The sequence below is a fragment of the Glycine max genome, chromosome 8, assembly GCF_000004515.6.
Source record: "Glycine max cultivar Williams 82 chromosome 8, Glycine_max_v4.0, whole genome shotgun sequence".
Lineage (NCBI taxonomy): Eukaryota > Viridiplantae > Streptophyta > Magnoliopsida > Fabales > Fabaceae > Glycine > Glycine max.
This window is the reverse complement of record NC_038244.2, coordinates 13,151,214-13,171,822: the sequence shown is the minus strand read 5'-3', so window position 1 is coordinate 13,171,822 and position 20,609 is coordinate 13,151,214. Positions and strand designations below refer to the sequence as shown.

At 35.1% G+C, this 20,609-nt stretch overlaps 2 protein-coding genes and 1 non-coding gene across 5 annotated transcripts; all 3 read left to right on the top strand.

Moving 5' to 3' along the window:
- Window positions 1-272: 272 nt before the first annotated feature.
- On the top strand, window positions 273-388 carry MIR1520Q (microRNA MIR1520q). Its single transcript, NR_048752.1, has one exon. It is a non-coding gene; the product is annotated as a microRNA MIR1520q (primary transcript).
- Window positions 389-958: 570 nt separating this feature from the next.
- On the top strand, window positions 959-10,065 carry LOC100799639 (uncharacterized). Of its 2 annotated transcripts, none has more exons than XM_014779027.3 (9): window positions 959-1,138; window positions 2,164-5,169; window positions 5,246-5,329; window positions 6,443-6,595; window positions 6,770-6,933; window positions 7,722-7,869; window positions 7,966-8,088; window positions 8,712-8,799; window positions 9,640-10,065. In XM_014779027.3, the coding sequence occupies exons 2-9, from the start codon at window positions 2,356-2,358 to the stop codon at window positions 9,825-9,827; spliced, it is 3,762 nt and encodes a 1,253-aa protein (XP_014634513.1). In that variant the 5' UTR covers window positions 959-1,138; window positions 2,164-2,355; the 3' UTR covers window positions 9,828-10,065. The 2 variants fall into 2 exon arrangements, with proteins under 2 accessions (XP_014634513.1, XP_003532922.1); XM_003532874.5 differs by having other exon boundaries at window positions 959-1,244.
- A 1,141-nt stretch (window positions 10,066-11,206) lies between these two features.
- LOC100799118 (uncharacterized) lies at window positions 11,207-19,267 on the top strand. 2 transcript variants are annotated; one of them, XM_014779028.3, is made up of 10 exons: window positions 11,207-11,354; window positions 11,456-11,530; window positions 12,434-15,569; window positions 15,654-15,716; window positions 16,422-16,574; window positions 16,699-16,862; window positions 17,221-17,368; window positions 17,450-17,572; window positions 17,895-17,982; window positions 18,837-19,267. In XM_014779028.3, the coding sequence occupies exons 3-10, from the start codon at window positions 12,765-12,767 to the stop codon at window positions 19,028-19,030; spliced, it is 3,738 nt and encodes a 1,245-aa protein (XP_014634514.1). In that variant the 5' UTR covers window positions 11,207-11,354; window positions 11,456-11,530; window positions 12,434-12,764; the 3' UTR covers window positions 19,031-19,267. The 2 variants fall into 2 exon arrangements, with proteins under 2 accessions (XP_014634514.1, XP_006585406.1); XM_006585343.3 differs by having other exon boundaries at window positions 11,220-11,530.
- The last annotated feature ends 1,342 nt before the right edge of the window (window positions 19,268-20,609 follow it).

Here is a 20,609-nt window from a genome sequence, read left to right as displayed (position 1 = left end):
GTCTCCTATTTTAAAATAAAGATATTTTAGTCTAACAATTTTATAAAATTTATAATTATGATTCTTCCATCAAGTTGGAAAGACATTAATTGATAAGAAATTAATCTAATATAACTTAGATTTGAGGTAAAATTGCATTTTTGGTCCCCTACTTTATCTTTAGTTTCGGATTTGGTCGCCCAGTAATTTAATTTACGAATTGGGTCCTCCTATTTTGTAAAATCGTGCAATGTTGGTCCCCACATAATTGGACATTGACCGTTAACAAGTGATGGTGTCACGTGTCATGATCTGATTAATTAATAAAAATAACATGACATGTCAACTCCATAAAAGATGAAATGTATTGTTGTTTTTATTGACCAATCAGAACATGACACATGACAATCATCATAACCGTCAACATCATCATTTACTAACGGTCAACTTCGAATTGTGCCTAGGGGATCAACATTGCACGATTTTACAAAATAGGAGAACCCTAAATTAAATGACTTGAAAACCAAATCCAAAACTGAAAGACCAAAAATATAATTTTGCCTAAATTTGATGACATAACACGAGATTATTTATTTAATTTATGTTATAATTAAGACTAATATTTAACAATTAACATTTTCGGTTTAATAGAAAAACTAAAATCATAAATTTTATAAAAGTGAGAGACTAAATATTTTTATTTAAAAATAATAAAATTAAAATTATGAATTTTAAAAATATAAGGATTAAATATTTTTATTTTAAAATAAAAGATTCAAAATTACTTATTTAAAAAAATGAAAGGAATTTTAAAACTGTTTTTAAAGATCAATACACATGATTTAGCAAAACGAAAGTTGGTAAGAAATGGCCACGTTGTCCCTTCTGTATTTATCTGTAAGGAAGGAGCTAGATTGATTTTTTCTTGTTTGACTAAATGCAGAAATAAATATAAATAAATAAAAAAACAATAATAAATCTAATTTCGGCATAAACGAAAACGGAAAGGACGGTGGGTGCAACTGGGTAGAGCAGAGAGAGAAAAAAGAACCGTCTTTTTCTGCTGAAAGGAGTTCAACAGCTTGAAGTACAAGTTGCTTCACACACTGGTGTGAAACCAACGTTACTGCGTGATACCCAGTGGAGAAAAAACAAGGGGGTTCGTTTCATTTTCCTCTCAAACCTCTTTTTCTGGATTCAAAATTTGGTCTTTATTGTGATCCCTTCTTGGCTTGTAGCTGCATCTTTTCAGCTGAGGGCATTGGGTAAGGGAAAGTTCTGTTTTTTAATCAGCGTTTTTGCTTCATTGGGTGGCTAGATTCAGTTTCATATTCTGTCTGTATTCTGTTTTGTTTGTGATTCTCTTTGTTGGTTTTGTCTGTTTTTGCTTTTGTTTGGCTCATTGTGAAGTGAAGCTATTGGCAGGTAGAACAGAACCCTAGATTGATTTTCCTGGGTTTGGGGATTGAGATGGAGTTGAAGGGGTTGGGTTCTCGTTGTTTTTCTGGTGGAGTCTAGACTGTGACCAAATTTGTTAAATTTGGATGTGTTTCTATTGTTGTTTATTGGTGTTTCAGTTTTTTGGATTGGTGATGGTGATGGCCTCTCTTGCTTGACTGCTACTTGCAAATATGTTTGAATATTAGCTGATTTACCCCTAAATGCAATCGGTTTGTTAGTTTTCTTGCTTATAAGATCGTCAAAAGCTTTATAAATTTTGTGGAATTGAAGACCTAAAATTATGTTAGACTAGTTGAATGAAGAGCTAATAAGATGCCATTGTTATTGTCATTTTGCAATTTGTTTGATAACTTACCAAGGCATTCGCAAGTTTGCACGATCTCTGTGATGTATAGTCATCCAAGTCATGCCCCAAAGACATAACAGTCCTTTAGCCATGGAAAGGCCATTACCGTTGTCTATTAAATAGAGTATCTTTTCACGCGCCAAATTCATCATTTGGTACCAAAGCTATTTACTGCATTAAAATTTGTTAATGCTAATTTAGCAAAAGGTGCGGCCATTGTGTGGGCTTTTTTTTTTTTTTTCTATAATTATTCTTTTTGCAACTTAGCATATAGTGTCGTCTGCAGGCATGTCATATATTTGTTTCCATCTACAGTGACATCTTATTGAATGTTAATTTGTTGCTAGAACTTGTCTTGATTCCATTGTGTTTTACAGGGAGCTTGCTTTGTATTTAATTTGCAATTTGGGAGCGCAAGTACAACTGTTATTGATTGTTTTCAAGATTGCAGACGCTTCTTCAAATTTCTATATGGTGACTAAAACTGCTCAGTTACTAAAAGTGTAGAGCTTCTTTTTGACTCAGATTTTAATGTATTTTTCTATTATAACGAAGAAAAAGATAGTGTGATGGAACAATCAAGATTCCAAAACACGGTTCTATACAATAACATGGAACCTAGACATGATGAATACCACCACCCTGGGTCACAGTCAGTGATGCAGGACCATATGGATGGCACACATGCCGGTAGAAGACCAGCTGACCTCAATACATCAGAAGTTAAACCTGTACTTAATTACTCCATACAGACAGGTGAAGAATTTGCTCTTGAATTTATGAGAGATAGGGTGAATATCAGGAAGCCTGTATTATCAAATGTCAGTGATTCCAATTATACCCCAGGTTATATGGAATTGAAAGGCATTTTAGGCATCAGTCATGCAGGATCTGAAAGTGGATCTGATATTTCTATGCTCTCAATGGTTGACAAATATCCAAAAGAATTTGATAGAATGAATACATCATTACCTGGAGACAGAAGCAACTATGGGTCGATTCGATCAATGCCAAGAACTTCATTGAATCAGGACAATAGACAATTTGTGCCTGGCTATGGCTCTTTTGGAGTTTATGATAGATCAATGATGATGAAGTTTCTTTGCAGCTTTGGTGGTAGAATATTGCCACGACCATGTGATGGAAAGCTAAGGTATGTTGGAGGCCAAACACGCATTCTTCGAATAAGAAAGGACATATCTTGGCAGGAGCTCATGCAGAAAGCATTACAAATATATAATCAGGTTCATGCAATCAAGTATCAGCTTCCTGGGGAAGATCTTGATGCTTTGGTTTCTGTGTCCTCTGATGAGGATTTGCAGAATATGATGGAGGAATGTAATCATCTTCTAGATAGAGAAGGATCACAAAAGCTTAGGATGTTTTTGTTCTCCATGAGTGATTTGGAGGATGCTCAGTTTGGTCTCAGCAGCATTGGTGATGATTCTGAGATCCAGTATGTTGTTGCTGTTAATGGCATGGACTTGGAATCAAGAAAAAACACAACCATGTTTGGTGTCAGTTTTTCTGCAAATGATATAAATGAATTGGACAGGCAAATTAGTATTGACAGGGAGACTAGTAGAGTTGGTGTAGAATCTATTGCACAAGGTGCTCCCCTGACTAACAATTTTAACTCATCATTGGCTACTCAGTCTTCACCACCAGTGCTACCAACTTCCTCAAATTCTTATGATGCGTATCCACAGTTTTATGGTGATCAAATGATACGCCGTGGGGAACCTAGTGATCAATATATTATTAATCATGGCCTTATTCCTTCTCATAAACCTGTTATTGGAGAGACTCCTATCATTATGCCTCCTCATATGCTTGTTAATCAACAAGGGATTTTGAGTGAAGGCCTTCCACCTCATGGAATACAAGTACAAAATTCAGAAATAGCAGGAACATTTGCAAGCAATCTGGTTGATAGTTCAATTCAACAAGGAAGTGACCCTGGGAAAATTTTTGCCTCAGAATTACCATCAACAGCTCCTGCACAACTGCTTAATAATGGTTACATGAAAAATAATTTTCCTGAAGCATCAGTTGTTGTTACTGCACCAGAGGGGCATTCGTTGCATCCAACAAAGATGGACAAGCTCCCAGATTATGAAGAGACTTCTTCTACATCTAGCAGTGCATTTGGTCCTGCTTATGTTGATTCCCACTACAATGCAGCTGACTTGAGTTCTCTTCATCCTCCTCCTCTTCCTAAAAGAGTTTACTATTCGGAGAGAATTTCACGGGAACAATTAGAGTTGTTGAATCGGTCCTCAAAATCAGATGATACAAACAGTTCTCAGTTTCATGTTTCAGATTTACTTTCTGATGTCAACCCACCAGATTCAGTTACAGAATCTGGTGACAAGTTGCATGGTGGAAATCTGCCTAATCTATCTGAGGAATTAGGCATCACAGGGAAGCCCTTGCATGCAGATGGCTATGCCATTGATAATGGGGCTGTCAATCATCAAATATACAAACAGCTGCCTGATGCAAGCAGTCAGATGAAATCAAAGCTAACTGAGCATGTGAGTCCTGAGTTGAAGCAGGTATCATTGGACAATGGAGGACGCAAAGATTTGTTAAATAAGGATAATGTTGTTGGGTTGGAAACAGAAATTTATAGTATAAATAACTATAACAAACCCCTGATTGATGAGACAAAAACCAGCAAACCAGACTTGCCTATTTTGCACCAGGTCTCTTCTGATAAGCACCTTGATGATCCAGCATCCATTCTTCCAGAAGTTGATTGGGGTGATACCTCTGTGAAGGAGTCTAATGAGGATATTAATGTTCAAGCCTTACCTGTTTCCATAAATGGGAATACAACTACAGATGAAGATTCTGAAGAATTTCCTTCAAATGTTGTTTCCAAACAAGCGCAAGGTGACATCCTTATTGATATTAATGATCGGTTCCCACGTGAATTTTTCACTGATATGTTCTCTAAAGCAGTACTTGAAGAAGATCCCTCTAGTCTGCATCCATTAACTTCAGATGGAGTGGGCTTAAGTGTAAACATGGAAAATCGTGAACCTAAACGATGGTCATATTTTCAAAAATTGGCTCAAGAAGGGATTGATAATGTGTCTCTTATGGACCAGGATCATCTTGATTTTTCACCAGGAAAAGTGGTTGGAGAAAATAGGGCTCAACATGTTAAACCTTTAACAACTGATGAAGTTTCTCTGAACCATGCAGAGTCCCACCTTGATTTTGTTGAAGAAAATATAAGAGACTTGCATGGAAGGATTGGAGCAGAAACCACTGTTCTAAAGTCAAATTATGATCATTCCCAAGTGAACGACACCGAAAGTATGCAATTTGATGTTATGATGGAAAACATAAGAGCACAAGAGTCAGAATATGAGGTATGATTTCAACTATTTTTGGTTTTGGATTATGTATAAATATGTTTATCTGCTTACAGAAGTTCTTATCACTTAGGTTGGGAAGTTTGAAAAAAGGAATAGCAATCTACCTCCTCCTGATCCTTCTTTAGTAGGAGAGTTTGATCCAAGTACCTTCCAGGTAAGATGCTTATTCTTGCGTTTGCAATTGTGGGAGGGGTATTAAAGAGGATTTTGGTAAAAAAAATTCCTTACTTGTTACCTGATTTCTGTTAATGGATTGTTGTCTTGTGTATAAATGAATGCTACTAACAATAGGATTGAAATTTTCATTTTACTGGTCTGGTTCTTTAAATATTCATTTAATTATTGAGGTTTCATTAAGTTGGGTTCAAAAGTTAAGGTTTGCACTTTGCAGTAGATACGCTTGCATTTTAGTGACGAACATGACCTGATCATGTTAATCCATTCCTACCCTTCTGTTTCCGTTTAAATCCTATCAGTGCCGAATATGTTGCGAAAATAGCAATTAAAAAATCCCCCAATGCTTTTTGTTCTACTTTTAGAAGAATGACACTTAAAATTCCTTACAGGTTAGAATCACTCCGCCCTTGTGTTAAAATTAAAACTAAGGGTGTGCTTTACCAGACCAGAAGTTAATAAATGGAAATTATGTTTGTATCTAGAGTAAATAGTCAAATTCTTTGTCAAGTGTCAACTACTGTTCGTTCTGTTTTCTTTGTAATTTCTATGAGTTCTTTGTAGCAACCCTTGTCTTCTAAAATTACTTCAAACGAAAACTTATTACACTACTAGAAATTTGAACTGTTGCTATCATCAATGATATGAGTACGGAAACTGCACAAAATAGTTGAGACAGATCTGATTATTAAATGCACCAATTTCAACCGGAGGTAGCAGTGTGTGTCTGTGTGTTTCACCCTGTGGAGCTTTTTAGGGTGATGTTGGGAAGTAGAAATTATGAAATATGTAACTATTTTAATTCTTTTGTGAAGTGTTTCTTTATTCAAATTCTTTCGTGAAGTGTTTCTTTGACATGATCTCTAACATGTAGATTAACAATGCATTTTATGGACAACTCAATCATATTCTTGGTTGTGGTATGTGTCTTAGACATTTTTTCTTCCCTCATTTGACCTTGAAGTTTATGCTTCTCTGATCATCTAGCTGTTTTTCACAAATATTCACAGGTTTCAGATATGCACTCATTGTCTTGCTTGAACACTGGCCTGAAAATCTTTAATTTCTTTCTTTACTCTAATGCACTTTTTAGGTCATAATGAATGATGATCTTGAAGAGCTGAAGGAACTGGGTTCTGGTACCTTTGGGACTGTGTATCATGGGAAATGGCGAGGAACAGATGTTGCCATTAAAAGAATAAAGAAAATCTGCTTCACTGGTCGATCATCTGAGCAAGAGAGACTGGTAAGTTATAATTTAATTTCTGTTGACGGCATGCTCTATCTCTTTTTATTATAAATTATTTCCTACCTTTTTATTCTTACTTATTTTCCTTCCAACTAAATTTACTTGAAAGTGCTTCAATCAATGATTGATAGATTTTGAGGCGTGTGAGATGATATTTGTTTCATTTCTCAGACTGTAGAATTCTGGCGGGAGGCAGAAATTCTTTCCAAGCTTCATCATCCAAATGTGGTGGCATTTTATGGTGTAGTGCAGGATGGACCAGGAGGAACAATGGCTACTGTTGCAGAGTACATGGTGGATGGTTCTCTTAGGCATGTATTACTTCGCAAGGATAGGTAAGGCAACTATAAAAAAAGTTTTTGCATTTTTATTCATATCATTGTATTTAAAAACTAACCAGTAAAGTGCTATCATATATCATCAGCTGAAGATTTATTGCTGCCTATTAGAATTCTAGAGAGAAAAATGAGATTTGTATATCTCATTGTAGAATTTACAAAAGGCACTGAGATCTCTAACAATAACAGTACTTATACTGTTGAGATTCAGTTGTAACTGAAAAGTAACTAAAGCTAACCGTTAACTAACTACAGTAGTAAACTAAACTGAGTTAGTTACTCATATACACTACTTATACACTATACACTCTTACCCCCTTCTGCCCCCCCTCCCCCGGCAAACTCAAGGGGGCTGAGAAACCAAAGGTAGCTCAGCTACATTGAGTTTGGAACTCAAATATGTGAATCGAGTAGGTGAAAGAGGCTTGGTGAGTAGATCTGCCCACTGATCTGTCCCAGGTATATGCTGAACCACTAGCTGCTTGGTGAGAACCTTTTCCCTGACAAAAAAACACAACACATCCAACTGCATGTGTTTGTTTCGAGCATGTAGAACCAGGTTGTGAGCCAACTGAACTGCACTGAAATTGTCAGAGCACTAGAGGTGTAGTGTGAGGAACTGCAAGTTCCTGAAGAAGAGTTTGAATCCAGAGGATATCAGGAAAGTCATGTCTTGAAAACAATAACAATTCCTGTCTCATGAAATGCATTATAGTATTTACACTTGTATGTGTTTGGTGATGATGAATTTCATTTTTTACTGAAGGATCTAGATTTCATTGTAGGTATCTTGATCGTCGCAAGAGACTGATAATTGCAATGGATGCAGCTTTTGGAATGGAATATTTGCACTCAAAAAATATTGTACACTTTGACTTAAAATGTGACAATTTGTTGGTGAACTTGAAAGATCCTATGCGGCCTATATGCAAGGTATCTAGCTGGAATTTTTTCTCCAGTTTTCTATAAATACGAAATGTTCTACATTTAAAATAGACATTTAGTAGACTAAGAAATTTGTTTTTCCAGGTTGGGGATTTTGGCTTGTCAAAAATTAAACGAAATACCTTGGTTTCTGGTGGTGTGCGAGGGACACTTCCTTGGATGGCACCAGAGCTGCTGAATGGTAGCAGCAACAAGGTCTCAGAAAAGGTAGAATTTTTAGTTGTCTGAATGAAATGCCTTTCTATTATCCCATGATGAAGAATGAAATTTAACTAAGGAGCTGAGTTGTATTGATTGCTTTTCTTGATGTTAAAATAGCCTTAATCTCATAGCGAAGAGTCTCTTTAACTAGTTCATATTACCTGGACAGTGGGATTACATTCTTCCATTCTTTTCTCTGTTCTGATCTATGAACCACCTCTTTTCTGAATTTTGAGTAATTTTTTTAAACTTCTGAGCATTTATATGTATATAGTATAAATTGTTTAATCTGCATAAAAAATTTCAGAATAGTGGCTGTCTTGCTATGTGCTATCCTGCCATAGCATTTTTGGGCTTGTCTGCTATGTGTTGCTATCCAAGATTGATAACTATTCCTTGGAATAGAAGTTTAAGCAATTTTTTTTCAACAAAGCATACAAAATTTCCTGTTTATTTCTTTTTCTACTTTTGGAAATCTTTTCAGAAGAGAATAAGGGATGCTTGGAACTTTCACCTTGATATTTTTTGGAAAGGAATATCTGAAAATTAAATAATTTCAGTTTACAATCCTTATGTATCACCTTGGTACTTGGAGTTTTTGATTTCTGATTTTCAATTTTGATTTGTAGGTTGATGTGTTCTCCTTTGGCATAGTATTATGGGAGATTCTAACTGGTGAGGAGCCATATGCCAATATGCACTATGGTGCAATCATAGGTAGGATCTTTTTCTTATGTTCTTTTTCATGTCTGTGCAACTACATTCTTGCTGCATCCTCATGAAAACGGTTTCTACTTTTCATTAATTAACAATATTTGGAAAGTTTCTTCTGTAGTTTCTTTAAACAGTGACCATCATACCAGATTTTGTGAAATTGGTAATCAAAGTTGAGAATTAAGGTGAGGAAGGTTGGACTTTCAATAGAACTAGGATAATATCAAATGAAAATGTGTTATATCACAGATTAAAGATGAAAAGGAGGAGAAATCCTATGGTTTTAGGCCTAGGATTCGGGGCATGACACTAAAATGTGTTAGGCAACTATGTATTCATGATATATGTGATCAAAATTTTACAGCACTCTGCCAAATTGCTTGTGTCTGCCTTTTCCTTTTCACATTCAATATCCTTCCTTTAATCCTTTTATCCCCTCCAATTTGAGGGGTTCAGGATGGAACCCTTTTTTTTTTTTTTTTTTTTTCTTTTTTCCAATTCATTCATAAAAGTATTCAAACAATGGAATGTTAACTTCGTTCCATTTCAATTTATTTCATTCTATTCCATTCATCATCAGGTATCCAAGCATAGTCGTAAGGATTGTTCTAAATTTTACTGCCTCTCACTTGCTCAAGTTTTCTAGTGTTTTTGCATTTGTGTCTTGCAGCTACATTTTCATGTCAATGATATAAAAAATGCAGAAGCAACCTTTTGTTGCTTTGGAAATGACACACGCATATGCTGGTCTAAAACGGGCATCCAGACATACTATTCTTGTACTCCACTAGTTATCTATTTATCATACTGGCTCTACTAACTAATTTCTTTCTACTTATACAGGTGGGATTGTGAATAACACATTAAGGCCAACAATCCCAGATCATTGTGATTCTGAATGGAGAACACTGATGGAGCAGTGTTGGGCACCTAATCCTGCAGCTAGGCCATCCTTCACAGAAATAGCCAGTCGATTGCGCATAATGACTGCAGCAGCTAGCCAAACCAAAACACAGAAGGCATCTAAATGATTGAAACAGATCCTGGTGTTGCTTCCCCCCCTCTTACACCAATGTTGGTATTGATGCTTTTTCTTGATAAAATTGGATACTGTTAAATTTATTCATTGAACAGTACTCCAAGGCTGTATTTTATTACCAGGGGCAATGCTATCTGGTACACTATTATTTTCTTGATGATTCAATGCTCGCCTGATTAAATTTTTGTTGTACATTCAACTGCTTTAATAGAAATTCAGATGTCATTTTAGTTTGTTTGGCTACCTATTTTTTTCTTTTTAATTTTCACATTTCTCTTCCCTTACTATTGCCACATATTGGAGATCTCACATTCACATCGACTATTGACATCATCAAAGTAAAATATATAATTGGGGGACACCTTTCACCTTACAAGGTGATTTTGATAAATAAGCTATCATTTGTTTTATGAACAATGTCAACGTTTTTTATTTTTTCCATTTGTTTTTTCGCTTTACTATCTTGTAGCAATGGCTCAATTTTAATGGTTTGATATCCAACTCACATTTTGGAGTTCAACGTTACACAAAACTGACTCTATTTGGACAGTAAAATTAGCTTCATTTTGTTGTATGCAGATTATTGCTAGAGTAATAATTCTCGTGTTATAATTTGGTTTCATACTTGTGATCCATATTAATTTGATCAAAACATCCATAAATGTCAGGTAACAGGAAAAGTGAATTATGATCTTAGACAAATCTTACATATAATTGTACCAAATATTCCAAAGTTTATAGCTTTTTCTTTGAGAATTCTGTCACATACAAAATTATAAAAAAAAAAAAGGTGTTTGATTCATCACTGTATAAAAAGAACGAAATAAATATTTCAACAAGTTCTATTTTAAAAAAGAATCCCAAAAAACTAACTAAATAAACCAATGTGTGTAAGTCGACCAAATAATAAAAAGTTTGATAATTAATTATCTCTTTATATTTAGAAATATTTATTTAATAGCATTTATCCTAAGTTCACCTCATTAAAATATGAAACTTAGTTGTGAACAAATTTTAAAAACTATTTTTTATTAATTATACATTGTCGATGCAATTATTTTCTTTTCTCATGCAATTATTTTTTTAAAAAAAGTTCAACAGGGTTCTATTATATGCCTTTTAACAACGTTCACTTCGTCAATTCTAACGTTTTTCAACAAGTTGTTTGTAAAATTTTATTATTTTATCACCATATATATAATATAATAATAACGTTATTTTTCTCTCGTTGTAAAACCAACACGTGACTAACGATTAACGAACTATTGCAGTAAGAATGATAAAAAAAAAAGGTGCAATTTTTTTTTAACAACTGTTTCTTCACTCCTTTGACTGTTTTGCTGACACAAAAAGTTATTTTATTCCAAAACAGGAAAACACAGCTTCTCAAATCCACAGATATAGAGAGAGAAACAAGAGAGAGAGTGTGCGCTGTCATTTTGTTCCAAAAGGATAATTGAAGTTGAAGTAGATTCAGACAGTTTTTTGGAACCCAAAAGAACAAAAAAAAAAAAAAAAGGTAAATCAAAAGATGGGGTAGACAAAGTTGGATTCTTTTTGGTTTCTTTCTTTCCCATGTATATCTTTGTTTTTTTCATTTGATTTTAGTTTTTCCCCCAGACACCAGCCATGGCTCTTCCTCTGAAACCTTCTTGAGCCAAAGGCTGTATCAAGCTCAAAACAATCATCAGTCAGGTATTTTTAGTTGATTCTGATTCATCCTTTTCATGATTCAGCTGTGATTTTGTGTTTGATGATGTCTTTTTCTGTTAATTGAGTCAAATTTGATTTGTGCACTTACGATCCTCCATGCTGTGTTTTGATGGGGGAAGGTTGAAGTTAAGACCCAAGTTTGATAATTTGTGGATTGTATAATCATGGGAGAGTTGAGCAACAGTGATCTAATATATGGGTCTGTTTGTTTAGTTGACCTTGACTGTTTATTCACTTTTTCCTCCATTTGATCTTTGCATGTGGTTTGATTTGCTCAAAGAATATCTTTTAACCTTTTTTTTTTATGGTTGGTGTTGGGTTTTGCTTCACTACATCCTGCTATGGTTCTATTACTAGACAATATTTTGGGTGATGCATGTTGGATAAGGAATTTTCAGAGCAAGAAGTTCCAGTTTATAAATCCTTTTCTTCTTATTATTATGTAGGTAGTGTATGTAATTAGAAGAAGTTAAGGAATGAACTAGGGATTGAAAGGAATAAGTACAAGAACTTATTTTATCCAAGGACCAGAGTCTACTATCTGATTACTAACCATGAAAACAATTTAGATCTATAGTATCCTCAACCTTAAGATTGTTAGAAAGCTGAGTTTTGTGAGATTGTGTTCTTCAAACAATTATAAGAGGCCAATTTTATTTTTTTTTGGTGAATCGTGTATGGCAGGTAAATAAAATTGCTAGTGGTATATGAGATATTGAATATTATGACAATTTTCATAGGTTGGTGATATATTTTCTTATTGATTTTATTGGGTATAATTCTTGTGATCTTTTATCTTTTATCCATTCCTATTATGTAGTTGTTTTTATATCTTGCTACATCTCTTCTAAGCTAAGCAGTTTCTAAATTTCATCATGCATATAGGGTGACATATTCTGAAGGTAGTTTGATCTTTGAAGAAAGTACCTTATTCTTGAGAATTCTTAAGATTATGGAAGCTTCTTCAGGTGTTGATTATGCTGACACAAACATGAGCATTAGCAAAGGTTCTTTCTGACCCATTGCCATGGGTAAAGAATTCAAAGTTTCAAATTGCTGGAGTTGTTAGCAGTCCTGTTTGTGAGATTTGGAAATTGAATTTACAGTATTAGGTGCATTATTTCTATATGATGTTAAGTGTCTTTCCAGAACTGTGGCTTTACAGTGAATCCATGCATTTAACTTTACAAATGAGACTTTGATTAGACAACCAAGGATGCAGAAACATCAATACAATTCCATGGAACCTCGAAATGAGGAATTCCATTCTGCACCACAGTTGGTCCCGCAAGACCTTCGTGATGGCATGCATATCAATGCACGACCTCCGCCATTTAATATGTCAGAAAATAAACCTGTACTTAATTACTCCATACAGACTGGTGAGGAATTTGCTCTCGAGTTTATGAGAGATAGGGTGAATCTCAGGAAGCCTGCCTTTCCAAATGTTGTGGGTGATCCCAATTATTCAACAGGCTATATGGAATTGAAAGGCATTTTGGGCCACCCTGGATCAGAGAGTGGATCAGATATTTCTGTGCTCACAAAGGTTGAAAAGGGTCCAAAAGAGTTTGACAGAAGGAACTCTTCTCAACACCAGGACAGAAGTAATTATGGTTCAGCTCAATCCATTCCTAGATCTTCATCTAATCAAGACAGTTACCGAGTTCTTCATGGTACTTCCTCTTCTAGTGTTTCTGAAAGCGCATCAATGAAGATGAAGGTTCTATGCAGCTTTGGCGGTAAAATATTGCCACGGCCTAGTGATGGAAAGCTTAGATATGTTGGGGGTGAAACGCGTATTATTAGTATAAGACGGGACATACGTTTTCATGAGCTTATGCTTAAAACATCATCCATCTATAATGAAACTCATGTGATAAAGTATCAGCTCCCTGGAGAAGATCTTGATGCATTGGTTTCAGTATCTTCTGATGAGGATCTGCGGAATATGATGGAGGAATGTCATGATCTACAAGGCGGCCGAGAATCAAATAAGCTTAGGATTTTTCTGTTATCTATGAATGATTTGGATGATACTCAGTTCGGTATAGGTAGCATGGATGGTGATTCTGAAATTCAGTATGTCGTTGCTGTTAATGGTATGGGCATGGGTTCAAGAAACAACTCAATCCTTCGTGGTGAAAGTGGCTCTACTAATAACTTACATGAATTGAATGGACACAATAATGAGAGGGAGACCAACAGAGTTCTCATGGACACATTTGGTGTTAGCAGTTCATCCTTGACTGACAATGTTAAACCATCACTGGCTATTCAATCTTCACAACCAGTGCTTCCAATCTCCTCTAATGCTTATGAAACCCATCCATTGTTTTATGATGAGCAGATTATTCACCACGGGGAAGCTAGTCATTATCCACTACAGCATGGCCTTGGTCCTTCTAACAACTCCGCTCACAATCTTGAAGAGATTCCAGTTTCTATGCCAACTCATGGCCTTGTCAACCAAGGAATCATGAATGATGGACAAGCATCCAGTCAGTTGCAGGTACAAATTTCAGCTATGCCAGAAACGCTGGTGAAAAGAAAGGGTGATAATTTCATTCATACAGGCAATGACCCAGGAAAAGTTTTCCCCTTGGAAGCACCATATCCTATTCCTTTGCAGCCATTTGAGGGCAATTTGCATGCTAATATATCAGATGCTTCAGCTACAGCTGCTATATCAGAAGGGCTTCATCCTGCATTACCATCAAAGAACAAGGGTAAGCACCAGCAGTCTGAAGATGCCTCTTCATTAATTAGTAGTATGAATCCCACACAGACTCCCAAGTCTGTTGAAGATGACTTCTTTACTACAGCCACTGATGCATTCAGCCATGCTCATGTTGATGCCGAGTCCAATGTAATTGATTTCAGTTACCTTGAACCACCTCCACTTCCCAACAGAGTCTATTATTCAGAGAGAATTCCAAGGGAGCAGGCAGATTTGCTGAACCGATCTACAAAGTCAGATGATGCTCATGGTTCTCACTTACTCATGTCAGATTTGCTTTCTGACTTCAGCCAGAAAAATTCAATTACAGAATCCACTGACATGTTGCACAATGGGAATACATCAAATCTGAACATGATGTCCAGCTCAGCAGGAAAGCCTTTGCAAGCAGATGGCCATACCATTGATGATGGATTTGCCCCGCCACAGACATACAAACAGTTGCCTGATACAACAATTAAGGTGAATCCAAAGTTATCACAGCATGTGAATTCTGAGTCGAAGCAAGTGCTAGAAGATAATAAAGTTTCTAGAAATGAGGATCAGGTTCTTAGTTCTGAAAACGAAACCAAAGGCACCGAACATCTTGCATTTCATCAAGTTCCTTCTGTTGAACAAAATCAGAATCTAGCATCTAAACTTCCAGACCTCAATTTGGCTGAGGTTTCTACCAGGGAGTCTGATAATGATACTAAGGTCCAATCCCAGACTTTTCCTTTAACTGGAAACACAGGCCAAGATGTTTCTCAAGATTTTCCCCCAGAAGCTAAATCCAGACCTACTCAGGGTGACATTCTGATTGATATCGAGGACAGGTTTCCCCGTGATTTCCTTTATGACATGTTCTCCAAAGCAATAATTTCTGAAGATTCCTCAAGCATTGGTCCATTACCAACAGATAGAGCAGGTTTGAGCTTAAATATGGACAATCATGAGCCTAAACGTTGGTCATATTTTCAGAACTTGGCTCTAGAGGGGTTTGATAATGTATCTCTAATTGATCAGGATAATCTTGGTTTTTCGTCTGCTGTGAGAAAAGTACAAGAGGGGGATAGTAAATCTCAGCCATCTGCTCCTCAACCAGCTGGTGGTGTTTTGGCAGGACGCACAGATTCCCACCTAAATATTGGTGAAGAAAATCAGAAAAATGTACCTGTAGCAACTAAAACAGAAGCAAGTATCTTTCACCAAAAATATGAGCATTCCCAACTAAAGGGCAATGAAAATAAGAACATGGATGCCATAATGGAAAACATACGACCACAGGAGTCTGAATACCAGGTATGTTATTAGTCGTTCTTTATCTGAAGAGCCTGCACAAATTTGCTCTTTTTGCTGACAACTACTGTAATGAATTGAAATTAGGATGACAAGAATGAACCGAGGAATGTGGTTGTAGCAGGGGAATTTGACACCAGTACTGTGCAGGTATCATGCTTGGATGTATCATTTCGTTTGCGTTGATGTATTATACCAGTCTTTTCTACAGAGAATAATAATTTGAGAAATGCTAGCAACACTCTACTATTAGTTGGAATTTATTGAAAATTATTAATTTTTGTGGTCCTACTACCTATTTAATGAGTCTCTCTCCTAATTTTGTGGTTTTTAATAATTTTAACCAACAATAGAGTGTGTTGCTATAGCACTCCTCTAATAATTTTAGTCTACTTTTTTATTGCCCATTGTAGAAATTGAGTTCAATTTTCTATCTTGTCATAAATGGATTACTGTCTAACATATGATCCTACACTTACAATATTAGCATGTGTGAAATTTATAGGTTAAAGTATGCTCTGGCAGGATATTTATTCTACCTTGGTTAACTACTTTGATGCTACATCTAAGTTTATTCTTGAAAAGTACAATGTCACTCTTAGGTGACCCTGATGTTAATTGACTCATTAATCCACAACCATTACATAATCTGTTTTTGCCAGTAACATGGACCTATGAATGACTGGCATATCTTACATAAGCTTGTTTCTATAAAATTGACTTGAAGAACATCTGTACTAGATGATGGCTTGGTTGCTTAATGGACTTTTTTTTTCTCTGATGACATTATAGAATTTGAGTTCATAAGATTTACTAGCATTTAATTTATACATATATTTATAATGCAAATGGCAGTTCATAAAGAATGAAGATCTTGAAGAGTTGCGAGAGCTGGGTTCTGGTACATTTGGGACTGTGTACCATGGAAAATGGAGAGGATCAGATGTTGCAATTAAAAGAATAAAGAAAAGCTGCTTCGCTGGTCGATCTTCAGAACAAGAAAGATTGGTAACTTGCCTATGAATCACCGACAATGATTGTGTTCCTTTTCTCATGTTTTAGTCTCATATTTTTGTCAAGCCACTATTTTATTAAAGGGACTTATATTGATGTTATTCATTTCCACTCTCAGACCATAGAGTTCTGGCGGGAAGCTGACATACTTTCCAAGCTTCACCATCCAAATGTGGTGGCATTTTATGGTGTAGTTCAGGATGGACCAGGAGCAACATTAGCGACTGTTACCGAGTTCATGGTGGATGGTTCTCTTAGGAATGTTTTGCTTCGTAAGGATAGGTAATGCATCCATCCTCCTAAGGATCTCATATTGAAATTTCCCATGACTTACAGACTTAGTCATGCAAAAATTCTCTCTCTGTGTGTATAAACATTAAATAGGCAGTGTCTTGTCAAAATGGTGATTTCTTATATAGAAAGAGATAGATACAGAATTTTCATACAACATGGTCTTTGGAAATTTTAACATAAGAGGTTTTGTTACCATCTTAATTTATTTCATTTCTATAAATGGGTGCTATTATTTTTCAGTGAAAGCCCTTACATTTTGCTACTTGTTATAATCCTTAGAGACCATTTACTATTTTTTCACCAAGAAAAATGGTGAGATTTTTGCATGATCTTATCCTGATTTCAGGTATCTTGATCGCCGCAAGAGGCTGATAATTGCCATGGATGCTGCTTTCGGAATGGAATATTTACACTCAAAAAATATTGTGCATTTTGACTTGAAATGTGACAATTTGCTCGTGAACTTGAAGGATCCTATACGGCCAATATGCAAGGTATCTGTTCAAGCTGTGGATTTTTCATTCTATTATAATTGTCTTCAGTGTGACAAAGCTACGAAACTTGCTTTTCACCAGGTTGGCGATTTTGGCCTATCAAAGATTAAGCGAAATACCTTGGTGTCTGGTGGTGTTCGTGGAACTCTACCTTGGATGGCACCAGAGCTGCTAAATGGTAGTAGCAATAAGGTCTCAGAAAAGGTAAAACTTCACATCATGACTGGAAATGTAGAATCACGGTTAGTTACAACGAATACAAAAATAGCTACAAGTTGATTCAAGTTTATCTTCTATTAGATATTGAAATTGCCACCAACAAGCTTGTAGTTCAATTGGCACCTCCCTATACATTTTTAAGACTTTTTCATTGAGTTCCAATATAATCTTTCTCGAGATTCAACATTGAAACAAGAAAGAAATTACTTTGCCTATTTAGTGGATAGTCCTTTACTGTCTCTCCTTATATCTATTGTTTTAGAAGCATTGATTATTAATTAATGCTATTATGCTTCTTTATCTTTAGGTTGATGTGTTCTCTTTTGGCATTGTCTTATGGGAGATTCTTACTGGTGATGAGCCATATGCTAATATGCACTATGGCGCAATCATAGGTGCGGTCTTTTTCTCTTCTCTTTGGAACCTTGTTTACAGTTGCTTGGACTCTAGTAGTAATCTTTCACTTTTCTGAGGCACTAGTTTGCATAAATAGTAGTTTGATTGCATTGATAGAGCTTTTATTAAATTCTCTTAATAATCAACGTACACTGTCTGAATTTAATTAACTATAATAAAACTGATCAAATAGGTAAAATCTGAAGGCCTAGGTGGATAATAGCCACTAGCAATCAAGTTAAAAAGGCCCCTATATAGGTTATACTTATAGCTAAACTAAAATAAAAAGTAGAACACTTCCGTATTTAAATTCAAGTTACCCACTTTCTTCAACTTACAAAAGCAACCCTTAGACAACCTGAAGAGTAGAAACTCATCGGGCAAGCTAAATCATCTTATCTTGTCTAATATAATATTAGAAATTAAATATTTTTCACTACTCCTTTCTTGATATGTAAGTTTCCTTAGACATATGTTGGGTCTATTAGTTTCCAATGACATTTCACATCTGTTAATGAGAAAATTACAAAAGACAAATGCTTTTTGCTAATATGTATAAACTATAAAGTTAAAAATGACTCAGATTTATTTTTATATTCTAGGTTGTAGTTTCAGCTGGTTTACATAAAACTGCATTGCCCTTGCATGCATGCATCTAACATCTATGAACTTTTTTTCCTGTAATAATTTGCTTAACTTCTCTGGAACTAACATGATCTACTTTCTCACATTTTTCCATATTTTCCGCACTCATATTTTGTTCATACATACTGATGATTAAAGAAATCATTCAGTCTCCCCTCATCCCCACCCAAAAGATTTTTTTTCTCACTTCCTTGCACACTACATGCAGGAGGCATTGTGAATAACACATTAAGACCTACAATCCCTAGTTATTGTGATCTTGAGTGGAAAACACTAATGGAGCAGTGTTGGGCACCTAATCCAGCAGTAAGGCCATCCTTTGCCGAAATTGCTCGCCGCTTGCGTGTGATGTCTGCAGCCGCTAGTCAGATCAAAGGACAGGGCCACAAGGCATCTAAATGAAAACCAGCGGATTTGATCTGATTGCCACACACGGTTCATTCAATTATGCTCCAAAAAAGATATATATTATTGTTATACAAGGGCCAACAATAGTTGTTTGTATTGTAGTTTTCTGGCCCCTGCTCTTTTTGTATTTGATTGTGAATATGTATATGTGTGCATGTGAAAAACCACATAAATAGGCTGTGCAAATTAACATTTGGACTTAATGCTATTTCCAAAGTGAATTTTGGACGACCTGTTCTCTCCTTTTACTTTCTCAGGATAAGTAGTTTAGATATCTCCTAGAGAAATTAAAGAAGACTACAAAAGTGTGGGAAAAATGGAATTTACTAAGGGAAGATTCAACTAACAATTAGCCTAGAGCTGAAGTTTCATGATTAAGTAAAAGCTGAAAAGCTGCATATGACAAAATGTTAATGCTATTGAGTTTTTCTTTATCACTTTTCTATTAGAAGTATTAAGCAAGGCTTGTTTATCATCACTGACATCTCGAGTTGATTCCTTAGGTATGAACTGTTTTAAATTATCTCTCCAAACTATAATAGTAGTGGGGGGAAAATGTTGATTGCTGTCTTTTATGCTTTTCTTCTTTTGCCACTACCCTTTCGCACTTTATTTCACAGATTTATCTGAAGCAACATGGAAAAAAAATTCTAATTTGATTTACTATGAAAAGAAACAAGAACGCTTCGCAATTGTTATTGTCATTGTTTGTTGATTGTGCTGTGGGTTTTTGAGGTTTCGGAAATGGGAGAAGAAGAAAGGGGTGAGATATCAGGTTTGTAATTTTGTTTTTCTTCTCGCAATTTGTTGCTGTTTTAAACTGCCAAAAATCATACTATTGCATTATTAAATTAAAAATCAAAATTTTAAGATAAAAAAACTGTCACAAATAGTGAATTTCATGGGAGGGACTAAAATAAGCAAATTTAAACTTTGAAAGACCACTAACATATTTAAATTTCATAAATAATATAAATTTATTTCTTTCTCTTTTGACAACCCATTTAAACAATAGAAATATTCTACTTTTTCTCCATTCATCTCTTCTCTAATTTCATCCTCCCTAATTCATCTCTTCTCTATATATAAAAAACTTCACATTGAAGGTTAATCAACTTCATTACTTATCACAATAATATAAGACTTTGTTGTTTAATGACACGAAAATTTTTACTTTGATTTAGAAGTATTAAACTTTATAGTTGAAAATAGGTTTGCTCATTAATTGTGACCTATGGTTAGTCCACATGAAATTAATTAGGTCAAATCAATACTAAATAAATGAAGTTAAATTAGAGGTTTTGTTTGATTTATTTTATATATAAGAAACAACTTAAAATATCTTTTTGCATTAATATTTTCACAAAAATATTCTGCAATATAAGTCATTTTTCTAACTTTACCTGACATGTAGAGCAATTTACAAACCTTAATTTGTCTCCTCTCTTGCATAGTTAATAAAAAGTAAAGTAATAAATATATTTAACATGAAAGAGAATAAAAAAAATTAAAATCAATAAAAAATATTTGAAAAAAAAATTATGTTTTATTAATGTTAAGGTAGTTTTGAAAA

What these genes read in the sequence shown, in the direction of transcription:
- LOC100799118 (XM_014779028.3), top strand. Translation starts at nt 12,765, where the DNA reads ATGCAGAAACATCAATACAATTCCATGGAACCTCGAAATGAGGAATTC. An exon ending in CTTCAGAACAAGAAAGATTG is followed by an intron (nt 16,575 to 16,698) that starts GTAACTTGCCTA and finishes TTCCACTCTCAG; the next exon opens with ACCATAGAGTTCTGGCGGGA. An exon ending in GTTTTGCTTCGTAAGGATAG is followed by an intron (nt 16,863 to 17,220) that starts GTAATGCATCCA and finishes TCCTGATTTCAG; the next exon opens with GTATCTTGATCGCCGCAAGA.
- LOC100799639 (XM_014779027.3), top strand. Translation starts at nt 2,356, where the DNA reads ATGGAACAATCAAGATTCCAAAACACGGTTCTATACAATAACATGGAA. An exon ending in CACAAGAGTCAGAATATGAG is followed by an intron (nt 5,170 to 5,245) that starts GTATGATTTCAA and finishes CTTATCACTTAG; the next exon opens with GTTGGGAAGTTTGAAAAAAG. An exon ending in GCACTATGGTGCAATCATAG is followed by an intron (nt 8,800 to 9,639) that starts GTAGGATCTTTT and finishes CTACTTATACAG; the next exon opens with GTGGGATTGTGAATAACACA.